The sequence below is a fragment of the Aythya marila genome, assembly GCF_965140915.1.
Source record: "Aythya marila genome assembly, chromosome: 5".
Lineage (NCBI taxonomy): Eukaryota > Metazoa > Chordata > Aves > Anseriformes > Anatidae > Aythya > Aythya marila.
In genome coordinates, this window is record NC_139046.1 from 59,919,665 (window position 1) to 59,942,673 (window position 23,009).

At 38.3% G+C, this 23,009-nt stretch overlaps 1 protein-coding gene across 1 annotated transcript in view; it reads left to right on the forward strand.

The window, feature by feature from the left end:
- The window catches only part of ABCC8 (ATP binding cassette subfamily C member 8), a 76,922-nt gene that overhangs the window by 43,132 nt on the left and 10,781 nt on the right, over nucleotides 1-23,009 (forward strand). Inside the window, exons 17-31 of the mRNA XM_082761601.1 lie at nucleotides 388-423; nucleotides 1,565-1,600; nucleotides 4,601-4,699; nucleotides 5,558-5,642; nucleotides 6,839-6,919; nucleotides 8,760-8,897; nucleotides 11,322-11,447; nucleotides 12,147-12,246; nucleotides 12,805-13,052; nucleotides 14,044-14,204; nucleotides 15,339-15,408; nucleotides 16,003-16,160; nucleotides 17,405-17,497; nucleotides 21,052-21,154; nucleotides 22,568-22,681. Coding sequence (XP_082617727.1) covers nucleotides 388-423; nucleotides 1,565-1,600; nucleotides 4,601-4,699; nucleotides 5,558-5,642; nucleotides 6,839-6,919; nucleotides 8,760-8,897; nucleotides 11,322-11,447; nucleotides 12,147-12,246; nucleotides 12,805-13,052; nucleotides 14,044-14,204; nucleotides 15,339-15,408; nucleotides 16,003-16,160; nucleotides 17,405-17,497; nucleotides 21,052-21,154; nucleotides 22,568-22,681 — 1,648 coding nt within the window. The remainder of the gene's footprint in view (nucleotides 1-387; nucleotides 424-1,564; nucleotides 1,601-4,600; nucleotides 4,700-5,557; nucleotides 5,643-6,838; nucleotides 6,920-8,759; nucleotides 8,898-11,321; nucleotides 11,448-12,146; nucleotides 12,247-12,804; nucleotides 13,053-14,043; nucleotides 14,205-15,338; nucleotides 15,409-16,002; nucleotides 16,161-17,404; nucleotides 17,498-21,051; nucleotides 21,155-22,567; nucleotides 22,682-23,009) is intronic.

The following is a 23,009-nucleotide window of genomic DNA, read 5'->3' on the forward strand; positions in this document are numbered from 1 at the left end:
AGGAACAGCAAAGGTGCAGCTACTGTCATGGAAAAAAACAGTATCACACATTATCTGTTGGTTTTACTTGAAAATGTCGTCTTTTTTAATGGAACTCCATTCTTATCACGTTTGAATTTTTCAGGTCTGTTAGCACTTCTAGGAAAGAGTAGAGGTGATTTTATTTGTTGAGTCAAGTTAACAAGTTTATAAGGAAAAAAATCTGCCAAGTTTTTGACTGCTAAAATCAAGGCAATTTCTGAAAAAGGAACAGATGCTGCGCTGCAGCTCTGTGATAAATACTGTTTGCAGTCCGTGCACTAAGTGGAATATAATAGTTTTTCTTTCAGGGGCAGATTGCTTTTGCTTACTTAAGTAAACAATCTTTGCTTTCTGTTTGTGATGCAGCTGTACTTCTGACAGCGAGACGGGGGAAGATGTCAGGTATGGTATTATATGCAATTATTGGGCTTTCTACTAAGTCAATCACAGTAGAATCACAGAATGGTTTGGGTTGGAAGGGACCTTAAAACTCATCCATTTCCAACCCCCTGCCATGGGAAGGGATGCCTTCCATTAGATCACATTGCTCAAAGTCCCATCCAACCTGGCCTTGAACATCTTCAGTGATGGGGCATCCACAGCAACTTTGTGCAAACTGTGCCAGTGCCTCAGATTAAAGACTTTCCTCTTAACATCTAATCTCAGCCTCCCCTCTTTTAGTTTCAAACCATTCCCCCTACTGAAATCAGCAGAGGAAAAAATGTCATCTGGTGGCCTTTTTATTAACTTGATGCTAAAGTGCATGTCTTCTACTGGCCAGAATATTTTCTTGTGAAGCACCAACTATTTTACTGCTTTTTCTTTGGATTTATCATCTCTTCTGTCCTGCTTAGCATGCTTTTCAGATTTGTTACCTGGCTGTCAGACTGAGTCCTGCAAAATTTATGTTCCCATCTGCCTGTAGACAGAGGGACTTTCGTATGCCTAACAGCTAAATCTCATGGTAAAGGGTTCTTGGAAATCTCATAGTTCTTCCTGCATAAGAGAGACTACAGTTCATGGGCTGAGTAAAAGTGAAACTGTTTGAACCCATTAAGGTACAAAAGGAATATGATCAGAATTAGACATTCTCATGAAACTGTTATGAGGATATACAGCAAACAGTAAGATAACATAGAAAAGAGCGTGGTAATCATATTAAAAAAAGAAAGGAAATATCAGACTATATGAAACAATTGCTTGCGTTATCATAGATTCTGGGAGTCCTAGTCATGTTTGTTATATGCACTAGGATAGTGGTTTTGTTGCACTAGCATCCTATAGAATATTTTTGGTGTCCTCAGAATAGAGTATTTTGAGCCAAAATGTTGTGAGGTCTGGAGCATTTTCTCATAGGTGTTGAATACTTGCTGCAGTATTGTTTAAAACACTTGTCAAAACTGGAGCCTTAACTATGCTGGTTTTAGATCAATATCACGTAGTACAGAGCTTCAGCATACTTAGCAGAGCTTTATTTTTGTTACGCAGTTATATTGTTGTATTTTTACTTACAGCAATAATAACCTGTGTTTGTCTTCTGTAGCCCAGAGAAAGAATCTCCTGTTGAGATGGAATTCAGGTATAACTCTTTAAAAACTAGTGTGAATGGTCTTCAAAAGTGCCTGCTTGTAATGAGTTGCTCCTCTTTAGAAGCCAAATGGTTTGTCTCTGTGTACGCAGCTGCCATGAGATCTGGGAGAAGTAAAAACACGCAGGTGACCCTTGCCATTTAATACTGGCAAAAACATATGCTCCTCAATAGTCAGGCATGCCAACATAAGAATGCGTCATTACCTACCATCAGGCTGAAAATAATGGAATCATGTTTTTTGGTTTATGTAGATGCAATAGTAGTATAGGACATGTTTCTCTTGTGTTTGGAGAAAGTCGATTTTGAGTCCTTGTTTGATACTAGAAATTCATGAACTGTGCAAAATAATCATGATAAAACTGTAGTCATCAATCCAGCACACAAAGGAATGGCTTTGCAGTGTACTATTTCCTCCATCATTATAACTTCATTGAAGTGTGTCTGTTTTCCTTTAGAAATTACCAACATTTCAGCCTCGTTGCTAGGTTTATTAAGGCACCAAGATACACACCAGAATGTCCAATTACTAGTCTTTTCTCAATGATCTTGAATACATACTGAGCCTCCTGGACTTACAAAGTGAAATGTGAAGATAGATCAGGAGCTTCAAACAAGCAACCTTAACAATGTTGTCTCTGGTTCTAAATTAATGAACTGGGTTGATCCCATCAAAACACTAATTCTCCAGGGAGCTCAGGGAAGGTTTCCTTGCTTATTCTAAGGTTGGATTTTGCCATCCGTCTCTTTGTGATAATTAAGAGGCTATGGTCATTTTATCATTTGTTATCAAAGGAGAACAATTACAGTCCACTGATAAAAATATGTTTGTTTATGCAGTCCAGAGGTAAGAGACAATTACTTCCACCCGCATAATTAATTCCTTGTAAGTCTTTGTCTGCTAAGCCATTTATTTGCATGACGTCTTCTGAGCGCAAAATCTTAGGTAGATTCATGGCAGGCTTTCAGAGAAAGTGTTGCACGCTCCATTTCAGAATGTTTTGTTCTCTGGACGTTTGACACTGTTTATCGTACTGTTTCAGCAGAAATATTGTTTGGCTGCCTGTTTACTGTACGAAGCACTGTAGATGTGCTGTGTATTTTCCTTATACAATCAAGCACTTGCAAGCTCCCTATTTATGCCAAAATATGACCTGTCTTGATCATCCAATTTGCACCTAAGATTATGCTAGATGGGGTTTACTAAATTCTAAATTTTTAAACAAATTTTGGCAAGTTCATTGCTTGTTCCCAAATTCCTAACAGTAATTAATTCTCACTGATGGCCTAAAAGCAGAATTTTAGCCAAAGTGTGAATGGTGTTCCCAGCCATTGTGCTGGTTCTCAGCAGGGAGTGCATCTTACAGGTAGTACCTGTGTCTTTGCTGAAAGGAAGAACACATTTTACAAACATTTTTAAAACTTTTTCCTCAAAACTTTGCTAATATTTTTCGAAAAAATAAATTAGATGTAACTTTTCAATCACTTTGAGATTTAATAGTAGCAAAAGCACAGTTTCAAGCAATAAAAAAAGACAAGGGAATACATGTTCGTCTTGGAATGCTCAAAGCAATTTTTTCTCAATCACTGAGATGAGAATTTCATACTAATTGAAAAAATGCTTTCCCCCTGGGGCAGAAATGAATGCTCTTTGAATTAGATTTTGAGACTACAGGCTGGGCTGCATAGGGGATTTTTTGTTTGTTTGTTTGTGTTTCGTTCTCCAGTAAGAGAATTTATAAAGCATAATTAAATTCTAATGAGCGATCAGATATTTGAACTTGGAAGCACGCTACCAGGATAGCATAACTGTGTTCTTTCAGGTCATCAAAGAAAATTGGATCCTATAATGGTTTCTAAGCAAACTTGGTGAAAACCTGAAAAAATGAGCAGGGCAAGTGACCTTAACTCCTGATTTAAAAAAAAAAAAAAAAAAAAAAAAAAAAAAAAAAGATAAATAAAGCACCCAGTTTGTTTTGTCAGCTCCTTGTTTGAATTGCATTCTGGTCCAACTAGACAGAGGCTGCTGTAATTAATGGCTGTCTAGCAGACAAAGGCTATGTTTGGGTGAGAGGTCATATCTTTTATTGGATTAGCTGATATAGCTGGAAAGAAACGGGATACACTTTAAGGCATATGATCCCTCTTTTGGCCCGTTTATTTGAGAAACAGTGATATGCCAATGGGTTTGTCCATTTTGCCCAACAGTATCAGTTGCTCTAATTAAAAAATCATGCCTTTCTCCCAGCTCTGCCGTTAGAGGTCCTTGGTAGCAGTGCTTTTGTGGCTATCTATGCTACCTCAGGAGTAGGCAGATACTTCCTAAGTAGCAATAAGAATAATACATATGAAATAAAACATGCATGGGGAGATCCTGTTGGCCATTCTCTGGTAAGCTGTTCCTTTTCATGGTACATGATTGGGGCAATTCCACAAGGGTAAATAGCAAATATTTTTTCCTGTGTTCTGTTTACTTGTCTTCACATAGACATAGAAAAGTATTGTGCATGGAATCCTTCTGACTCAAGTTCTCCTTGTAGTGGGGAAAAGAAATGTGTTTTGGGGGAGACTTGCCTTTGCGTATGTGTGGAGTTGTTATATTTTTTTAAATACCTTAAAATATCTTTTTTAAACACTTCTCCTGAAAGGTGTTGCCTAAGCAGTGATTTTTATTAGTCTATCCAAAAAGAGCTGGGGTTTATTGTTTTCGTCCTGCCATCTGCATTGCTCAAGAAGCAGGTTTATGGAGCTAGCCTCTGCAAAACCCACTTCACAGCAGAAAATGGGGGAACAAACTGAAATTCAAAAGAACCAACTCTTGAGATAGGTGAACAATTGCAGTATTCTGTTCGAAATTGTCCTAAAGAACAGATCAGAAAGGCAGCATTTTTAAAGATTTAGTACAAATTTCTTCCTTTACAAGAAGAATGGTTTCCAATTACCCCTACTGCACTGTTAAGCTGGGAACTCCTGGTTTGTTTGTTTTTCCAGGAAACGAGGATCGGTAGCATATGCATCACAGAAGCCTTGGTTGCTCAACGCAACAGTGGAAGAGAATATCACATTTGAAAGCTCCTTTAACAAACAGAGGTAACAGGTTTCAGCACTGTTATGTGCTTTTCTTTTAGCTAAATAATGGTGTTGCATCCTCCTCCATTCACACGTGGGTCTCCATCTCACTCCGGCATCAAACATAATCCACCTGCTGGAACACAACAGAAGACCCTGACGCCTGGGTGGTCCCCCTTTGACTGTGCTTTTCTTCAAGGACACAAGAGAGAGGGTTGAGACTCACTTGACCTTAAGTGTGGAAGTGTTTTCATTTCCATGTTTGTGCAGCATGCAGTATTTTCTTTTTATCCCAAACTGACAAATTTTAACTTAGAAGAATATTAACGGTGTGAGAGTGGGAATATTGTTCCTTAAGACTTCCACATCTGGTGTATCACGAAGGACTGATGGGTTATCTTTTTATTTGTAATTGACCAAAACCATTCTAAAGGATTCAAAAGTTCTTGCTGGTGTTCCATTCCGTGTCCCCACCCACCACCCTAGAAAGAAGTTGGTTACTGTGTATTCACATCCTACACACATTTTTGTTTGTTTCTGTCGTCCTTGGACATAGAAGCAAGAAAGGCTCTGGGCAGAAAGAAAGTTAAATGCTAAACAATAAAAATTCACTATGGGAGAAGTTGTTCTTGTTTTGCCTGGGTTTAGCTATTAAATGTATTCAGCTGGGAAGCTGACCTAAGATGCTTTTTCTTAGCCGAAATGGTATTTACTTGCCTGCGATTGAAAGAGATCCCATTAGAACAATTAGTGGCTAACAAATACGTTTTCCACTGTGTGATTTTTCCAGCTGGTTAATTTTTGTTCCTTTGCAGGTAGGAAATGTGCTTCTTTAGCAGTATCTGTGTGGATTTTGTGTTACCTTTTTTGTTTCCGCAGGTACAAAGCAGTAATTGATGCTTGTTCCCTCCAGCCTGATATTGACATTCTCCCTCACGGAGACCAAACCCAGATTGGAGAGAGGGTCAGTAAACAACTACGGGCTTCTATTTTTGTTTTAAATATGTAGAGTTTTTTTATTATTTTGTCATGTTCTTAAAATCTTACCGGTTATTTGGCAACAAAGGTAATCTTTTAGCTAAGTGTACGTTTGGGTCATTAGTCTGAAAGCTTGTTGCTTGGTAAACATAGAAACACTGTCATTTATGTGAGATGCCATGATTTAAATGTGCTGCTATCAGAATGTTTGACTAATTCTGCAGACAGTGCATATTTTGGTTTCTTTGTGAATAACCTAAAAATAAATAATTCATCGATTTTTTAGAGCACCTTCATTTTAAAAGTGGCAAATTGTTTAATAAAGAGCAAACCAAGCCTTATCGCGTTGGGGAAACTAGAGCGTGACGAGAAGGGAACCAGAAGTCACAATTCCATAAGCAATGTGCTCTAACACCTGCACACACACACAACCAAACCAAACCAACAGCAACCACCAAGGACACGTTTCCATGAGTAATCTCCACACTGGCTACCATGTTGATTTGCCTTAGTTCTAACAAATTAATTGTGTAGCTAAACAAATGTGGGTTTTGGCAAAAAGGGTAAAGTAGAGGGGTGAGAAAAAGAGGCAGGGAGCAGGGGTGGCAGCCTCTTTAGCAACAGTATTTGCTTATGAGAGCTTAAGGTGCTTGTGAAGCTGCGCCCGGATCATAGGAAGGATGAGTAACTTTTAGCAGGGTGGTAGCAGGACTAAGGGCACAAAACAAGTGCAGTAGCAAGCACATAATGTTCATCTCAGCGTGGCCTGATCTCACAGCTCACAATGACTGGCTATAGTAGCTGTGGTACACATACAGTATACAATGGAACTAATACAGTGTGGTGAAATAGAAGCATAAAATAAAAATAGGTTAGTCAGACTTCAGACTGGAACTTTTGAGTAAAAGGTTAGTTTAGACTGCCTACAGAACATCTATGCTGCCTACACCATTGTGTCACCACAAGCCATTACACATTTCCCACCCCCTGTGATGTATGGAGCTCACAGTCCTCTGGCTTCTCTAACAATTAGTATACTGTGCTCCTAGCTGAATTGCAGGCCTACATTTCTGAAAAAAAAATCTTTTTTTTTTTCCCTAGATAATTCAATCAGAATATGAAAATTTTGTTGATGTTTTTATAATTGATTGATTGTGTGTTTTTTTTCTTGCTTATCTCCAGGGAATTAATCTGTCTGGAGGGCAGCGCCAACGTATCAGTGTAGCAAGAGCACTTTACCAGCAGACAAATGTTGTGTTCTTGGTGAGTAGGTGCCAGTATGCTTATGCTGCAAACAGAAGCACAAGATGTAAGCATTTAGAGTATTTCGTGGGTAACACACACTGAACCTTGTGCTTCACTGAGCTGCGCTAAATGCCCCCTGTTTATTTTATAGCCGTTATTAGCTAGACTGCAGGTAAGAAGAATTCTGCAAATGCTGCAGACAGGTGGATATTATCATATAAATTGAAATGTTGATGCTTTCCCTCTCAGTTTGTTGAAGTTTCTTTTTGAGTCTTGTACTTATTTTTGTTACCAAAAATTAAATGGTCTCAGCAGTATTTATAAAATTCCTAAACTGTCTCAGGCGTAAATTAATGTTGGCCTGTGTCAAAGGTGTTTCCGTTCTGCAACAAACTAAGCTTCCTTCCCACCCTGAACTGCTCTTTGTATATCCTGCCCAAACTTCAATAGAAGTACTAGGGAAAAAGGAATGAGAGCAGTCTCTGAAAGCCTAGTAGGTAGGAAAACAGATGCATCCTACGCAGTCTCTACTAGTGAGCTTGCTGGCTTTCCAATTAGGACTTCCTTCTTAAACCCTGTTTTCAAGGAGCTTTGAATCCAGCTTTTATGACAACCAGACATGAGAGTTACATGGGATTAGTTAGCTGTGCATATTTGAAGTCATACCTAAAAGTCTGGGAGGTTACTTAGATAGAGCTTTCCCTGTAATTGGGCTGATCGTGATGTGATGCTTCACAGGCAGGGCATTTCAGGCAGTGATGAGAACGCAGAGGCAGAGAGCAGCTGGGTGCTGCAAGGGCCAGCATTGGACCCTAACTTGTTTTTTTCCACTGTTACTTTACAACAGAACTTCTGTACAGGACACTCAATAATATCATAGTAGCAGACTCTCTGATGGTTTGACAATACAAAAGCATTTACAAATAAGCTTATTTTTCCAGTTAATCATTCAAAAATAATCAGGAATCCTGTATATTAGTACTTGAAAACATCTAGTTATTTTAAGTCATCATCATTTTGATGATTTCAGTCAAAGAAAGAAGAATTTACCCAAATTCAACTCTACATTTTCAGCAAATACCTGGACAAAAGAAAACAAAAAATGATTTTTAATAAATTCTAGTATTAGCATAACATAACATGAAATACTAATAATAAGTAAATCCTACAGCCATTATCAGTAGTGCAAGCAGAAATTATGTCTTTATAATTTCATATAAATAGGATTAAGTAAAAAAAAAAAAAGAAGTTTCACAAAATGTAGTACAGATTTGTTTATTCCTAAATTAATTGCATATTCATTGCTTTAATAAGATGAGGGTAATATAGGCATAAATGAAGTATCTGAGCAGGATCATCAGAGACCAAGCTTTTTCCTTTTGCGATGCTTTGTTAATAGATTTCAATTATATGGATTAAAAATAATAGTAATAATAAAAAGTAATCAGAAGGAAATATGTATAAAGAAAATAAAAATCTGCTGTTTGTCACTATCCCTGAAGCAGTTTGGGTAATATCAGGGCATGTTGCTCCATTGTCTTCAGTCTAACAGAAATCACATGCTGCAGTTACGTGGGCATTTGAGAGGAGCAGTTCCCAGAAAGGTTCAGGAAATCATGGCATTTACACAGCTAACGTTACTGTATGTCATTGTGCAGTACTTGCTGTGAAAAGGACAGCTCAAGGTCTGTTGATAGGTATCTTAAGAAAACTGCTCCAAAGAACAGTTTTGATCTTTTGATAACCTCTCAAAATTTTCTATATTGATCTAACTGGTTTTACTGGTATTAAAAGCCATAAGATTTCTTAAATCCTATAAATGTTGACTCCAAAAGCTGGCCTGTTTTCCTCATGACAGGATGATCCATTTTCTGCACTGGATATCCACCTGAGTGACCATCTCATGCAAGAAGGGATCCTGAAAATGCTAAGGGAAGACAAGCGCACTGTCGTGCTAGTAACTCACAAGCTGCAGTACTTGCCCCACGCTGACTGGGTAAGAATGCTCTTCCCTTTTTTTTTTTTTTAGGAGGCAGGAGAGTGTCACAAATATGTCTTCTGCTACACACAAGGCTCTCACTTCATCTTTCTACCAAGTGGTAGTTTAGTGAGAAGATGTCTTGGCATAACCCAGGTCTTTTGAAAGTTAGCCAGGAGGGTTGGGGTGCCATAATTTTGGAATTGCCATTTTACAGAACACCTAAACAGGTCTGATTTTCCTCGAACTGATACTTAATAATCTGATGAAAATGGGCCACATTTAAAATACATCAAGTATCCAAAAGCAATTCTTATATTGGAAAACTTTTCATCTCAAAATGGTGAAATGTTGGAGTAACATAACAAACTGCCTCTGGCTGCGATGTTACTATGAAGTTGTCTGCGGTGTCACAGAAAAAGGTGCTCTGATGGTCAGTGAGCTGTTAGGGAAATTCAAGGAAAAAGAGTACTTCCATGCATTTGGTAGCAGTAGATATCAGTAACGACTATTTTCCTTTTTGCATGTTGACAAACTTTTAAGAAATGGTTATTTCTCAGGTGTTTTGTTAGGTTTCTTTGTTGTATGTTGTAGTTTACAGAAAAAAATGAGGGTATGCTTTCTTAACACTTTGCTGTTGCAAATGTCTAAGATGAAGTAAATCAGATAGTATAAGGCTGTTTGGTTTGTTGGATTTATTTTTTTTTAGTTCTTTGGTTCACACTGGCCTTGTACTTACTTCCCCTACAGTTATCTAGCCCATATCAGAGGTTTTCTTGCCCACAAGGATTGATTACTGCAGTTATGCCTCCTAGCAGGGATTCTCTGTCATTTGCAGCTTGCACAGACTATAGCAGCAGTTATTCTGTCTCAAGCAATAACCATATTTCAGCTGCTTTCTGTTCTTCATATTGGCTTGCTGTAAAGTTGCAGATAGACATTAATCTTGCTCTCGTCGTGTTTTTGGTGGGAAGCATTTATCCTTTATGGTGTCTTCTGTGACCTTGTCCCTCAGTTGTACACCTACCTGTAAGAATTACTGCTGTTCTCAACACAGTTCTGCTTTTGCTGTTAGCATCTCTCAGAATAAAGGAATTTTCTGTCTTCTTCCCCTGCATTTCAGGTTCTGGCTCAGCTTCCTCTTTTTTAATTGTCAGCATTCTTTTTTTCAATATGCACAACTGTGGTATTGTGTCAGCATAATCTTTCTCATTTTCTTTTCCAAATGTCAGATTTATTTCTAGGTGCTCTTGTTATGTGAGATACTCAATGGAGAATGTTTGTATCTTCTAACTGGGTTTCAGTAATGTGTTATGAAATAAACTGTTCCAAACAGCTTGTAGGATAGGAAAGGTTTGCATTAATTAAGTTTATAATTAATAATTGCTTATTAAGAGAGAGTTCGGTGTTGTTTTTTTTTTCCAAAGCAAAGGTCTCATTAAGTCTGAGAAAGTTTTACGCAATGTGGTACAGCAGGAATAATTTATTCTGTTTTACTTTAAGGAATTCTAAACAAAAATATAATCTGAAGTATGTGTGACAGCCTTTCTAAAGCTTCATAGAAAAATCCTCAGAAGAATTTAGGGTCCTATTCAATCGGGGGGTTCCTGAATAAACAGACCACAAAAAGATCCATTTGCTTTTCTTCCTTTCCTCTGGTGCAAATTCTCAGCAATAAATGGAATATATTCCTTTTTTTTTTTTTTTTCTTCCATTGAAATTTCTGAGTTTCCAGGGAGAGAGAAAAATAAACACTGTATTAAACATTTTCTAATGATGTCACATGAGTTTACAATCCACACGCCTCATTTTCCAATTCTCCTTGTCAGATCTAAAGTTAAGTTAGTTACATTACGTGTATAATGTGGTTGCACTGATATAAACCTGGAAACCACACCCTTCAGACCTTGTCTTGCATATATAATTATTTTTTTTCAGACTGTGTCTACCATTTATGCTTTTAAAAGCTTTAGGGATTCAAAATCCCTAGCTTTTCCTTATCAAGTCCATGATATCAAACAGACGGTGGAGCCAGCATGCTCATTTCTAATTGCCTGAACAAGGGCAGAATTTATTGCACACAGTGTGTTGCTAAAAGCCTTTTCCTTTTAGGAGGTAAGAGAACTCTAAAATCTTATCTTGCTAATGACTTGTATTTAGAAAGACTAATGCATTCTCCTGTCTGCTGAAGAGGACACCGTTCTTCTTTTTTTTTTTACTTAAAAGCAACCTTCCTTTCAGAAAGTCTGGAGCGCAGGAAGCTTCTGGTTTTGCAGCACCTTAAGTAAAAGGGATAAAGTTGAAAGATAACTATCTGTTTTTAAAAGACTAATTTGTTCGTAGAAGTATTCTTATAAAAGAGAAACTCTGCCCACGCACAACATATCCTTAAAAGAAATAGAGATATATGTGACTCCACAACTTCTGTTTTTAACTTTTTAGATAATTGCAATGAAGGATGGCAACATCCAGAGAGAAGGAACGCTCAAGGACATTCAGAAATCTGAGACTGAGCTTTTTGAGCACTGGAAGACACTAATGAATCGGCAAGACCAAGAGCTGGAGAAGGTTTTTGATGAGCTAGGCAATTAACATTTGTGAAAAAATGTGACAGGTTTTTTTTTAGGTTGAAAACATTAGTCAGGATTGACATTCTGTGTGTGATTTCTAACTTAGTATGAATGTACTATTACTGTTACCATTTTCTTTATCTTTTATTTAGTAAGATAAAATTCCTGCATCTGGACTTCTCACACTTCCTTGATATTTTTGACTCTGGCCTATTCTTATAGTGAAGTCCTATCAAAATATTCCTGTCTAAGGAATATTAAATTGGGCTATTTTAGGGGAAAAGCATTGGTAATGTGTGATAATGACAACTGTTTCTATAAAATACACTTGAATTTATGTTATTAGGTGAAATTTTTCCAGATGTGCTTGTAATAGGCCCTCCAAATCCCAAATCTCTTTAATACTACAACACAAAATTAATTAGATGTTCATCTTAGTTCTTGTAATGCAGGGATATCTGTCCAAGTTAGGAACCCAAGACTCTGAGAGTGCTGGGACTGACAATGTGAAATTAATGTCAGTTATATAATTTACGCCCTTTGGTTTTACATAGAGGTGGGATACCAGTCACTTATGACTGCCCTCTGTAAGATTCTCACTACTTTTAACTGATGTTCTGATTGAAAAGCTTTTTTTACAGTTAGTAATTTTTTGATTAATTCTCTGGTTGAAAGCACACTAGCCCTTCCTTTTTAGGAGACTATAATTGAAAGCAAAACTGTTCTGGAAAGAACGAATCTCCGGAGGACTATGTATTCCCGGGAAGCTCTGCTGAAAGACGATGAAGAAGATGAAGGTAAAAGGCCATTTAGGCCCAGTACCAATTCGTTACTGTTTTATAGTTAAATTATATTAGAATGAATTAACAACTTGTAAACTGGCAAGAGAATTGTTTTTTAGGTGGGCCATGAGTTTACGTCTAGACTACAATGTTTTGAGCATTCAGAAATTGTAGCTTCTGTCAAACTTCTGAGGGTTTTTTATTGTACTTGAACACAATTTGGTAAAAAGAGATGAATTAACATTGAATAATTTATGTTGGTATGTTGGGTGAGCATCAAACCTATCAGTAGCTGAGCACACTTGTTTAAGGTTTTACCTAGAAAAAAAAATGCATTTCTTTAATCAAGTTAACAGTTTTAAACTGAAAAAACATTTTTTTGTGTCTTGTTACCATGTATTACTACTAACTTTAGCAAAATCATATGTGTTTGCCTGAGTAAATAATTTCATTTTAAGCCATTCTTTATCTTTTATTATAACTCATCTTCTGTGGCTGCCACTTGCCAGTTCCAATGAAAAGTCTGTGAGAGTAAATCAGTGAGGTTGTACTTTTTTTTCCGGCATGTTGCAGAAGAAGTAACAGAAAGTGATGATGAAGACAACCTGTCCTCTGTGCTTCATCAGAGAGCAAAGATGCCCTGGAGAGCCTGTGGAAAATACCTCAGTGCAGCAGGAATCCTCCTTCTGCCACTGCTGGTTCTGTCCCAGCTGCTGAAGCACACGGTGATGGTGGCCATTGACTACTGCCTGGCACGATGGACCTCAGACGCCATTTCTGAGGAAAGGGACCCAGAGATGAAAAACTGCTCTCAGTGTGAGGTATGTCAAGTCTCGTTCACCTTTCTTCTGTGACTTAACCAGTGGTGATCTCCCACTGCCAGAATCTACTCCAAGGTTTGTATGCAACACGCTATATTCCACACTGGAGTGGCTTTATTGCTCAAAATCATTTTGAAGGTTAATGCATGTTTGGGAACACAGTGCAATAAAGCTAACAATTAAGTTTTCTTCATTGTTGTTCTTCTGTTCTCCTACGTTTTCATCATTTGACTGATATGCCTAGACCTTGGACTCTAAAGTGATTTTGATATTGCAGCTCTTTTGTCTTTCTCCTGTACTGCAGCATTCTCCCTGCTATTCGAGTTTTGGAATATATGGTAAACCAGATTTTTATGATGAGCACACTATTTTGGTTGTTCTTTGTGTGAATTTCACATGGAACTGATTCTGGTGTTACCTAGCAGGGTACTCTGTATTTACAAAGTAATAGCAGAGGGTTTTTATTAGAACTGGGATTGCTTTGTTTACAGGAAATTAGTGCCTCCAGTAATCTCGCATGAATGTTTGGAGGTTTTTGTTTGATTTCACTGGAATCATTCTTTTCATCTCTAAAAGATGTTTTATTGATGCTGGGTTTGAATATGAAATTAATATTTCAAAATAAAACCTATTGTATTCTATTCTCTTTCAAAGATGAGACCCAACCCCCAAGCTGTAATAAATGCTTCAAAGATGTGTTTTGTTCCTTCAGATGAAATTACCAAAAAAAATCTCAATCTTTTTATAGTATTCTGTGATTTTAAATTTCTAATTTCTCTCATTTTTCATTCAAGCGCTCCCCTCTCTGAAGGATTAACAAATTGTGGTTTAACATGGGTGAAAATCATTGGCAACTTAATTTAGGGAGGATTTGGGGAAGGAAGAAGGATTTACTGCTTGCATTATTTTTCAGTTCTGCATTTGTGTTTTTACAGTAATTTTAAAGCATAATTTACGTTGAATAATTGGTAGTTCTTTCTTTGTTTTTTAGATTTTCAACCATTCTCCTTATTCAAAAATTTTCAGCATTCTCTGTTGTCTTGGAATTGTACTGTGTCTTGTCACATCCATAGCAGTGGAGTGGACCGGCTTGAAAGTCACCAAAAAGCTGCACTCTTCTTTACTAAATAAGATCATTTTGGCACCAATGAGGTACTCCTCTGATTATAATACAAACTGTATTGTAGACATTCTGTATTCCTTAGTTCAAGGCAGTCTTTCTAAGCACCATTTGTAGTATGAAGCGACTCTGAATCACATGTTATAATGCATCACTGATAATCACCAGGTACCAAACTACGGAGCAGTTTTGGAAAATGGTTCCCAGGCTGCTCAAGTTCCTGGACAATAAGTCAAGTGCCCCTCCTGTCTGACTGTGACTTCAGATATTAACTTCCTAGCATCTTTCATTTCTCTTTGCTGTTTTTAATTAAGGAGAAAACACAATTATTGATAAATATGTTGTACAGTTCATATGGAGTGTGCGTCATAATCTTAATCACTGGAAATATTTACTGCCAGGCAATGATTGTGCAAGCCCGTGAAAGATAATGAGCTAGACAAGTGTCATCACAGGCATCAGTAGTGTACGCTGGGATTGCACAGATAGCAGTAAAGGCCTTTGTTGTCCTGCATAAGTTTTATTTCTAATGTTGTCACATTAAAGTTTTAGCTTGATTCAAACTTGCAACTGTTACTGAACATTAGGAAAAAGACCTTCTTATTTTTAAGCTACCAATATTTGACCCAGAATTCCTGAAGGAAGTATAAATATGGAGAATTTTATTGCTTTTTTAAAAACCTTTCTTTTTTTTTTTTTTTTTCAAACTTCAGATTCAGCATAAGCTATTGGACAGTTAACTATAGAGCAATAATGAAGTTTGTATTTTGCATATGCAAATGTAAAGGAAAGGCCTTTTAATGTATTATGCCAGGAGTTGTTCTTATGCATTTCTGTTCCCAGAAAAATGCAGGACTTGCAAATGAATTTTGCTTGTGCTTTTCATGAACTGAAGAGTGTTCAGATTGCAAATCTGAAAGTATTCTGTTCTACGCAAATCACACGATTACAGCTCTTAGGCAGTAAAGGGAGCTGAGGAGATGTTTGCTGTCGTTGGGGTACAGTAAAGACTGCCATTTTATTGGAAACCCATGGTTAACACCGAAAAATAAGTAACTTCACTGATTGATTGATTGTGTCTGTGGCACAGTGCACAGCTTAAAAGAGAGAAAAAGAATATTTTCATGTCAGTATTGTAACCTTTCCCATTCATTGTCTCATTTCAGGTTTTTTGAAACAACACCTCTGGGAAGTATACTGAACAGATTTTCAGCTGATTGTAACACCATTGACCAGGTACTGAATAAACAAATTCAAGCTCCCAAGCTATCTTATTTTTCTCAGTTTGAAAGATTGGATTTTCATTTCTTACACCGTTATTTAAGTGAAGTTTACTGATGATCTGTAATTTTTAATATTATATCAGTTTGCATCACAACTTTCTAGGTTCAGGATGAATTCCTCATCTTTAAATGCACATAATAAGTGGAAAAAACACTTATTTGATTAAGATACCCTGCAGGGGCCTTGCTTAATTTTTTTCAATCTCAGTGAAAAGGGAAGAGAAAGTAGATCAATATTAATATCCCCAAATTAAGAGCATCTACTTTTTTAATGAGTGGGTAAACATATTAATTTGAGACATATGAGAAAATGAAATGAGAAAAAGGTCTGAAATATTAATGAGTAAAATTCTAATTGCCCATATTTACCGCAGACTGCACTGCTTTCCCAAAGCCAGCAGTCAATTCAGAAGCAGACCTGTATGTTTAGTGTTTCAGATCCTTTTTTTTTCCTTGTGTTATTAGGAGACCAGTACATGAAATAACGTTAGTTGATATCTTGATATGTTATGCGTTTATTTCTCTGTGTGCTTCTTTATCTATCTAGCATATCCCTGCTACCCTGGAGTGCTTGAGTCGCTCCACCTTGCTGTGTGTATCTGCTCTTGCTGTAATTTCATACGTCACACCGATGTTTCTCATTGCCCTGGTTCCCCTTGCAATCATGTGTTACTTCATCCAGAAGTACTTCCGAGTCGCATCACGGTAAGGGCACAGACCATTGTCCTTCTGGGAACTGAAACGTCTGCAATGCACAGTTGCAGAATTGCAGTGCTAAGGAACTTTACGTGTATTTTTACATTTGGTCCTGTCAAAGACATGGCCCTGTCTGAATGCAAGCCAAATCCACTGTAGTGAAAACGTGTCATTGTACAAGTGCCTTCTGTCTGCAGCTCTTCAAGCAAACTTTCTGGTAGGCAGGGGCAGGGTCTTCGTCCATGATCAAAGTTTCTTAGATTTCATGGAACACAAAACAAAAAATAACGAAACAAAAAATACAACGTATTCTGTCCTCCCCAAGGGCTGCATGATGGACACATCCAAGGAAATGTGGTGACAGAGCAGAGAACATGGTGTTCCACCTGCCCATCCAGGTGGAAACGGAGGTCTGTAGCGCCAGGGAGAGAGGCTGGAGAATGGAGCATTACCTTACCCTGCTAGCAGTACTGCCCATGGTTCCCAGTGGCTCCTGCATGTAGGAACATCCTCACTTGTTCTTGGAGTCTTTGAGTTTTTAACAAGTTGAAAATTTTCTGACATATCTGTGAGTTTCTCCTCCTATGGTTGTGCTACTCCCCACATGGTAGTGCTCAACATGCCTTTGCAGCAACACTGCATTTTTTCCTTCATCTCTGCATTGATCAAGAGGGAGTCTTTGCAACCAATTCTACTTGCTGCTAGAAGGACTTGAGACCAAACAGAATTTCGCCCAACACGTGCTTCCAGTGATTTGATGGAAAAACATGAAATTGAGAAGCAAGATCAGTGCAGGTTCTTATTTACTGAGTGTGCAAATTCTGTTGTTAGCTCAGTGTGAAGTTGTGCTGTCATTTGAGGACAGAGAAGGAACAGCGAGGAATTTGCATTCTGCCTTCTTCTTAACTGGAGCTGTCCCATTAAATTCATATTCAGCGTAGAACCAGAATCGTGTTTAAATGAATAAAAAACCGAATGTAAGACATAGTAATATAGGAGAAATGAGGGAAGGCGGTGAAGGAAGAGACCTGTTCAGAACTCCAGGGTCATGTGCACTAAAATTTAAACAGAAAAGTCCTCCTGGGGACTTCATTTCCTGCTGAGACCTATAGCACTTTCTTTCAAGGCATCTGAGTGTTACATATATAATTATTGTGCTGATGTTGTTCCCTTTCACTTTCTGAAACTGCTCCAGGAGAATAACTGCACAACAAGACTGATTTTTACAAAATTATTTTCATAACCCTTTCCAGGGATCTGCAGCAGCTGGATGACAGCACTCAGCTACCATTACTCTCCCATTTCTCAGAGACTGTTGAAGGCCTGACCACCATCCGAGCCTTCAGGTATAGTTGTATAAGAAAACATCTATCACCTCACTTTTGAATATCCATCTCTGATGCTGTTCTGCGAGTGTGTAGCTACAAGAATCTGTCATTTGGATCATCTGGAAATCCACAGTCCCAAAAGCACTAGTAATGGAAACTGTGAAACGCCAAGGACCTTTAACACTAAGCATTTTGCATGTAAAGGAGTTACTGTAGAAAAACAAACTGACATGTGTCAGCTGCCCTGCAGTAAATCTCCACACAGTCGCACGCAGCCTGAAAAAAACTTTGTGGGCAAATGTGATTTAAGAAGCTAAATTGGCTTGCAATTACCGCAGCATGCGGTGTGGCAGACCTTGTGTTTGGACAGTTTCCATGGAACAACTAATATGCAGTAACGTGTTATGCCAGAATAATTTGTGTATGGGTCGATGTCCTGGTAAGATAAACTGTGCAGGCTAGCAACTTCAGAAGCTACAGGCACACCTTAAGTTATTTTCCAGGTTGCTAGCTGAAAATGTGGTTGTTTATATCGGTTTTGAAAATATGTGACTCGGAGACACAGTCTTTTATCACCCGTTTTGATTCATTTTTCTGTCTACGTAAGATCACAGGAGCAGCCTACGAATACCCGATGACATGCCTGGGTTGTGGATCTGAGTTACAGAAACGGCAGTCACACTGACACCAGTGGAGTTACCACTGCTGAGCTAACCAGATGCTTTCTTTGCACTAGTGCTATTCTTGTCTTTTCCAGTTGACTCAAATGCAGTCAACTGTCTTCCACACCCATCTCATCTAGATGTCTACACATTCTGCCAGTTAATACTGTTCTCTCTGTGAAACAGGAATGTTTGTTCTTCTTAACCTATAGATCTTATTTTATAATAGAAGTCATGCACAAAGTTATACTATTCTTAAACAATTCTAACTGGGATATCAGGAGCTCAATAAAAGAATAACCAGTGTAAAATCTTGTTTCTTTTTGGCTGAAGATAGCTGCCTAAAGAGTGGTAGAACAGCAAAATTCCAATTTTAATTGCTGTTATTATACATTTAACTTAAGTGCCAACATTATTCTCTAGTTTGTAGCTATGCCTGTGTTCACCTTTAAAGATACTTAATTTATATTTTAATTGTTGCTTTTCTCATTTACCCATATAAGCTTTTACTTTATCAAAAGGATCTTTAGGGTATTACGGCTGTATATTTTCAATTTTTAATATAAGTTATATTTAATGCTATCTAGCTAATATTTTCAGCCATTTGGACCTCTTGATTCTTCCTGTCAGCTTCAGATGAATTCCTCTGTCAAAGAACTGTATTCAGTGCCTCTTTTTTTCTTAAACCCTGCACTAAGCCATGCGTCTGACCCAAACAGCTACGTGCTTTCAGTAGGTTCTGTATTCCATCTGCCTGCCAGCCTCCTGCATCAGCTGGTAACCCAGCTATTTTTAGGACTGTGAAGCTTTTGAGCTGCCTAACATATTAGCAGGAGTGGAGTTCAGACTTGCTAGCTTGAGCATCCCTAAAAATAACACTAATTCAGGAATCTAGTCGTACAGTTAGGAGGTGCCAGTTGTTCCTGAAGTGTCCTTACTCTTGGCAATTCTCCATCCTGCACTTACTCAGAATGCATAAGGGAAGAAATGTACCAAAAAATCCAGAGGGAGATCAGAAAGACAGCTACTGCTGCAGCTATAAATACACCTCACGCAGATGCCCAGGCCTGATTTATAGTTTGCAGGTGCTCTGTGGCACTTCAGAAAGTACTGGTTGGTGCCAAGTAATTGATAAATGTAGATGTGCAAGTTTCTGCACAGACTGGGTTGTATTTGGAGAGACTGGTAATCTGGGGACATTTTCTGAAGAGAAACGCTGATATTTCTGCAGTGCCCCCCCAGCAGTGGTAACTCTGTCTGCACTGCCTTTCCATGTGCATGCTCATGCCTGACTCATAACGCATACCTCGCATCCTTTAGGGCATACCTACATCACGTCACGTCTCATGGTGTGGAGATACCAAAGTTAAACGTGACCGAATGGGTTCTGGAAGCAGTACAGCCATTTCTACATGGTAATTAGTCCTGAGGAAAGGCAGGGATCACTAGCTCTGCACTGGGTGATGCTAGTGCATCACTTTCAGGAGCAACCATTCTACGCTGTGCAAAGACACCAGCACGGTCGGAGCCAGCCCTGGCTTCCCAGAGCCATTTTCTATTGCATACAGCAGACATGTCTGTTCCGTCTTGGCACATAACTGAGTTGTCAACAGCTAAATTATTTCCACAAACTTGCACTTCCTCTTCTGAAAAGGATAAATGATTTATGTCAGAACTTTATTATACTGGACTCAAAAGAAGGATTAAGATACTTTGTAGTGGACAAATCGGAAAGCATCTCTAAGCCGCGTAGTTCATATGAAAACATTGTCACATCTTTCTTTCATACCGGTATACAGGGAGCTGAGTTCATAAATAAGTACTGCTTGCTGCAAGCACAATATCAAAGGATGTAAGTAGGGCAAAGTTTATAGAGAGGTTAGCAAGTTCTTTTAAATTTTCTAATGTAATAGAAGGGGGAAAGGGCAAGCTTCTGGGTGCATAAATTAGGTCTTCAGGCCTTCAAGCTTCTGTTACTACCCTGAAAAAGGTTTATGTGCCGCCCTTCTCCTTTATTATTAGGCATAATTATTGCCACACTTTATTAACATCACATTAATTCACACCTGTACAAATAAATAGGCTCAGCTAAAGGAGTGACTGGTTGACTTGTATGCCTGCCAAGATCTCAGTCTAAATACATGGAGCTGGGAATCACTTTCCTTATCTGTTATGTTCAAGGCAGAATTCATTCATGCAGTTTTTATCATAAGTGGGTGCAGATCCTCTATAATAAACTGTAAACAGAACTTTTTGCCATTAATCTTATGTTGTGTTTTGTGGCTAGCTCATTTGTGAAGAAAAAAAAAAAATGGTTCTTTCCACTCTGTTACTTTTTGTTGCACCGTATGCTTGGCCTTTTGTTTTGCAAAGGGCTCCAGTCATTAGTAAGAAGGACAAACATGTAATTAACACTAGGGCTGCCATTACCAGAGGTACTCTGAGTTTATGCTTTTAAAGTGGTTACAATTTCTAGGCACTACAGTAGTATACGTTTTAAAACCTTAGCTTATATGATAAACTGAGAAGAGGAACTACATTCTGCACGTGCTAATACTTTTCACAAGTACACGCGTGTGTTGCTTCTCTTGTTTTTTGGTTTGATTTTGTTTTATTTGTCTTTCTTACAGTTAGCACGTAGTAAAAGGCAGTTAGAAACTGCCCCCTGTGAATCAGAAGTCCTACACAGAGTTTCATCAGCACAATAACCTCCTTTTACTCCTGAGGGCACTTTACATGTGTCTAATACAAATCTATGAGCAATGTCACTCCGAACTCCTGACAGGCTGACTTAAACCTGTGTCAAACTCCCCAAGAACACGGGCCCCCCAGAATTAAATATTATTTTTCCAATATTCTAAGGCCTGACTATTTTCTGTTGTTTTTGTTTGTTTGTTTTTCTTCTTTCAGGTATGAAGCTAAATTTCGACAAAAGCTTCTTGAATACACAGATTCCAACAACATTGCTTCCCTTTTCCTTACAGCTGCTAATCGATGGCTAGAAGTTCGCATGGCAAGTACTTTTTTTTTTTTGTATACACCGTGAATTGATTTAACTTCATTCCAAGCAATCTGATGAATTTACCCATAGTTATCCAGCCTCATCTGTGTTCTGAGGCTCTACCTTTGCCATAGATAGATGGATATCTGTACTGATCATGTGCCCAAACCATCCAGAAAACTGAATGGAGTATGAATTTTTCCTGTAGCCTGCAGCTGTTCCTCCAAGACAGGAATAATTATTAAAGGTCATATTTCTTCCTTTGTGCATGGAAGAGTGATCAGAGAGTTGCTCTGGCTGTGTTGCCAGCCAGAATGCATTTGTGAGACTGTTAGCCACTGCAGGCCGTTGTGTTGTCAGCCCCCCAGGAACATTTCAACATCGCAGAAGCTCTCTTAATAAGCAGAGGATACAGACAGGTTTTTGCCTGTTTTGGGTCATCTGAAGGATGCTAAACATACTCAGTTGCTCATTTCCTCAGAATGCTTAGAAAAGTGGACTGGCATAAAAAAAATATTTATTAAATATAATTATTTGAAATTCAGTCGAAGAGTTTTATCTTGTAGATGATGACATTTGTACCAGGCTTTGATAGCTACAGGTGCAGTACTGCTGCTAATGGTAATGTGGGCTCTTTTTATGTGCGCTCAGAGTAAGTCACAGTTTGTGTTACTCCACCTCATTTTGGGCTCCATGTTAGCTGATGTCTTTTGCTACTTGAATTCTGCTAGTGAGTATACTCAGATTTTACTAGTCTTACATGTTCAGTCACAGATGATCTGAAGTCTCAAATTCTGTCTCTAATACCTGTGTCACGAAACAGTACAAACATAGAAGAATAACAACTTCCCTCCAACAAAGTTTATTTTCTAGTTTGTTACGTAATTTTACTCAAAGTCTTGTCTATGAGAAGTCAAATCACTAAAGATTTTAATTAAAGTGACAAAAGTCCATCCTTAGCAGACACAATCCAACTAATAGTTACGTGCTGTGCAAGAGCAGCTTGTCTGAATAAATGTGATGGTAGCCACCCAGAAGCAACTGCCGTGCCTCCCAGCAGTTTGTCCTCAGCCACGGAGAGGCTGTGCTCGCAGAGGATCATGTGAGCATTTCTCTCATCTACCACAGGTAACAACAGCAGCATCGTTTCAGCCTTCTCCATGACATACTTAAGATGCCTGTGTTGACTTTGCCAGAAGATTAGGAGTGCTGGTGCAGCTCCTGTGTACAAAAGCATCTCCAAACAGCACAGCTATGTTAAAGGCAATGCAAGTGGATTCACAGGCAGGGTCAGAGGAGTTATGTGGTGTCTTCTGCCTCTGTTTTCAAACTGTGCAATGGGTTGGGGTTTTGGTATGCAAAGTTATGAGAACATTTTGATCATTTGTAGACTTACAGTGATGGAGCTTGTTCATATTCCTTCAGGAGTACATTGGAGCATGTGTGGTACTCATAGCAGCTGTCACTTCTATTACCAGTTGCCTGTATAGAAAACTCTCTTCAGGACTTGTAGGCTTGGGACTAACCTATGCTCTTATGGTAAGAATCTCAGGACCCTTCTTGTTTCTCCCAAACGTTTTTTTGTAATTCTTCAGGGCGCAAAGATGAACAAGAAGATCGAAGGTGTCTGTATATCTATCCATGGGTACTGTAACATCACTGAAACCAAGTGTTAACTTCAATTTCCATTCAGTGGTTGACGTATTTGAGAGTACTCTTTTTCATTTTCTAGATAAAGTATTCACAGAAGCAGTAGTTCAACTATGTCGTCCAAATATTGCCAAGATGCATCATATTTTTATAATGTCTTCCATTGTGAATAACAATATTGTTTCAGTGCATCAGTCGTAATTATGACCAAATACAT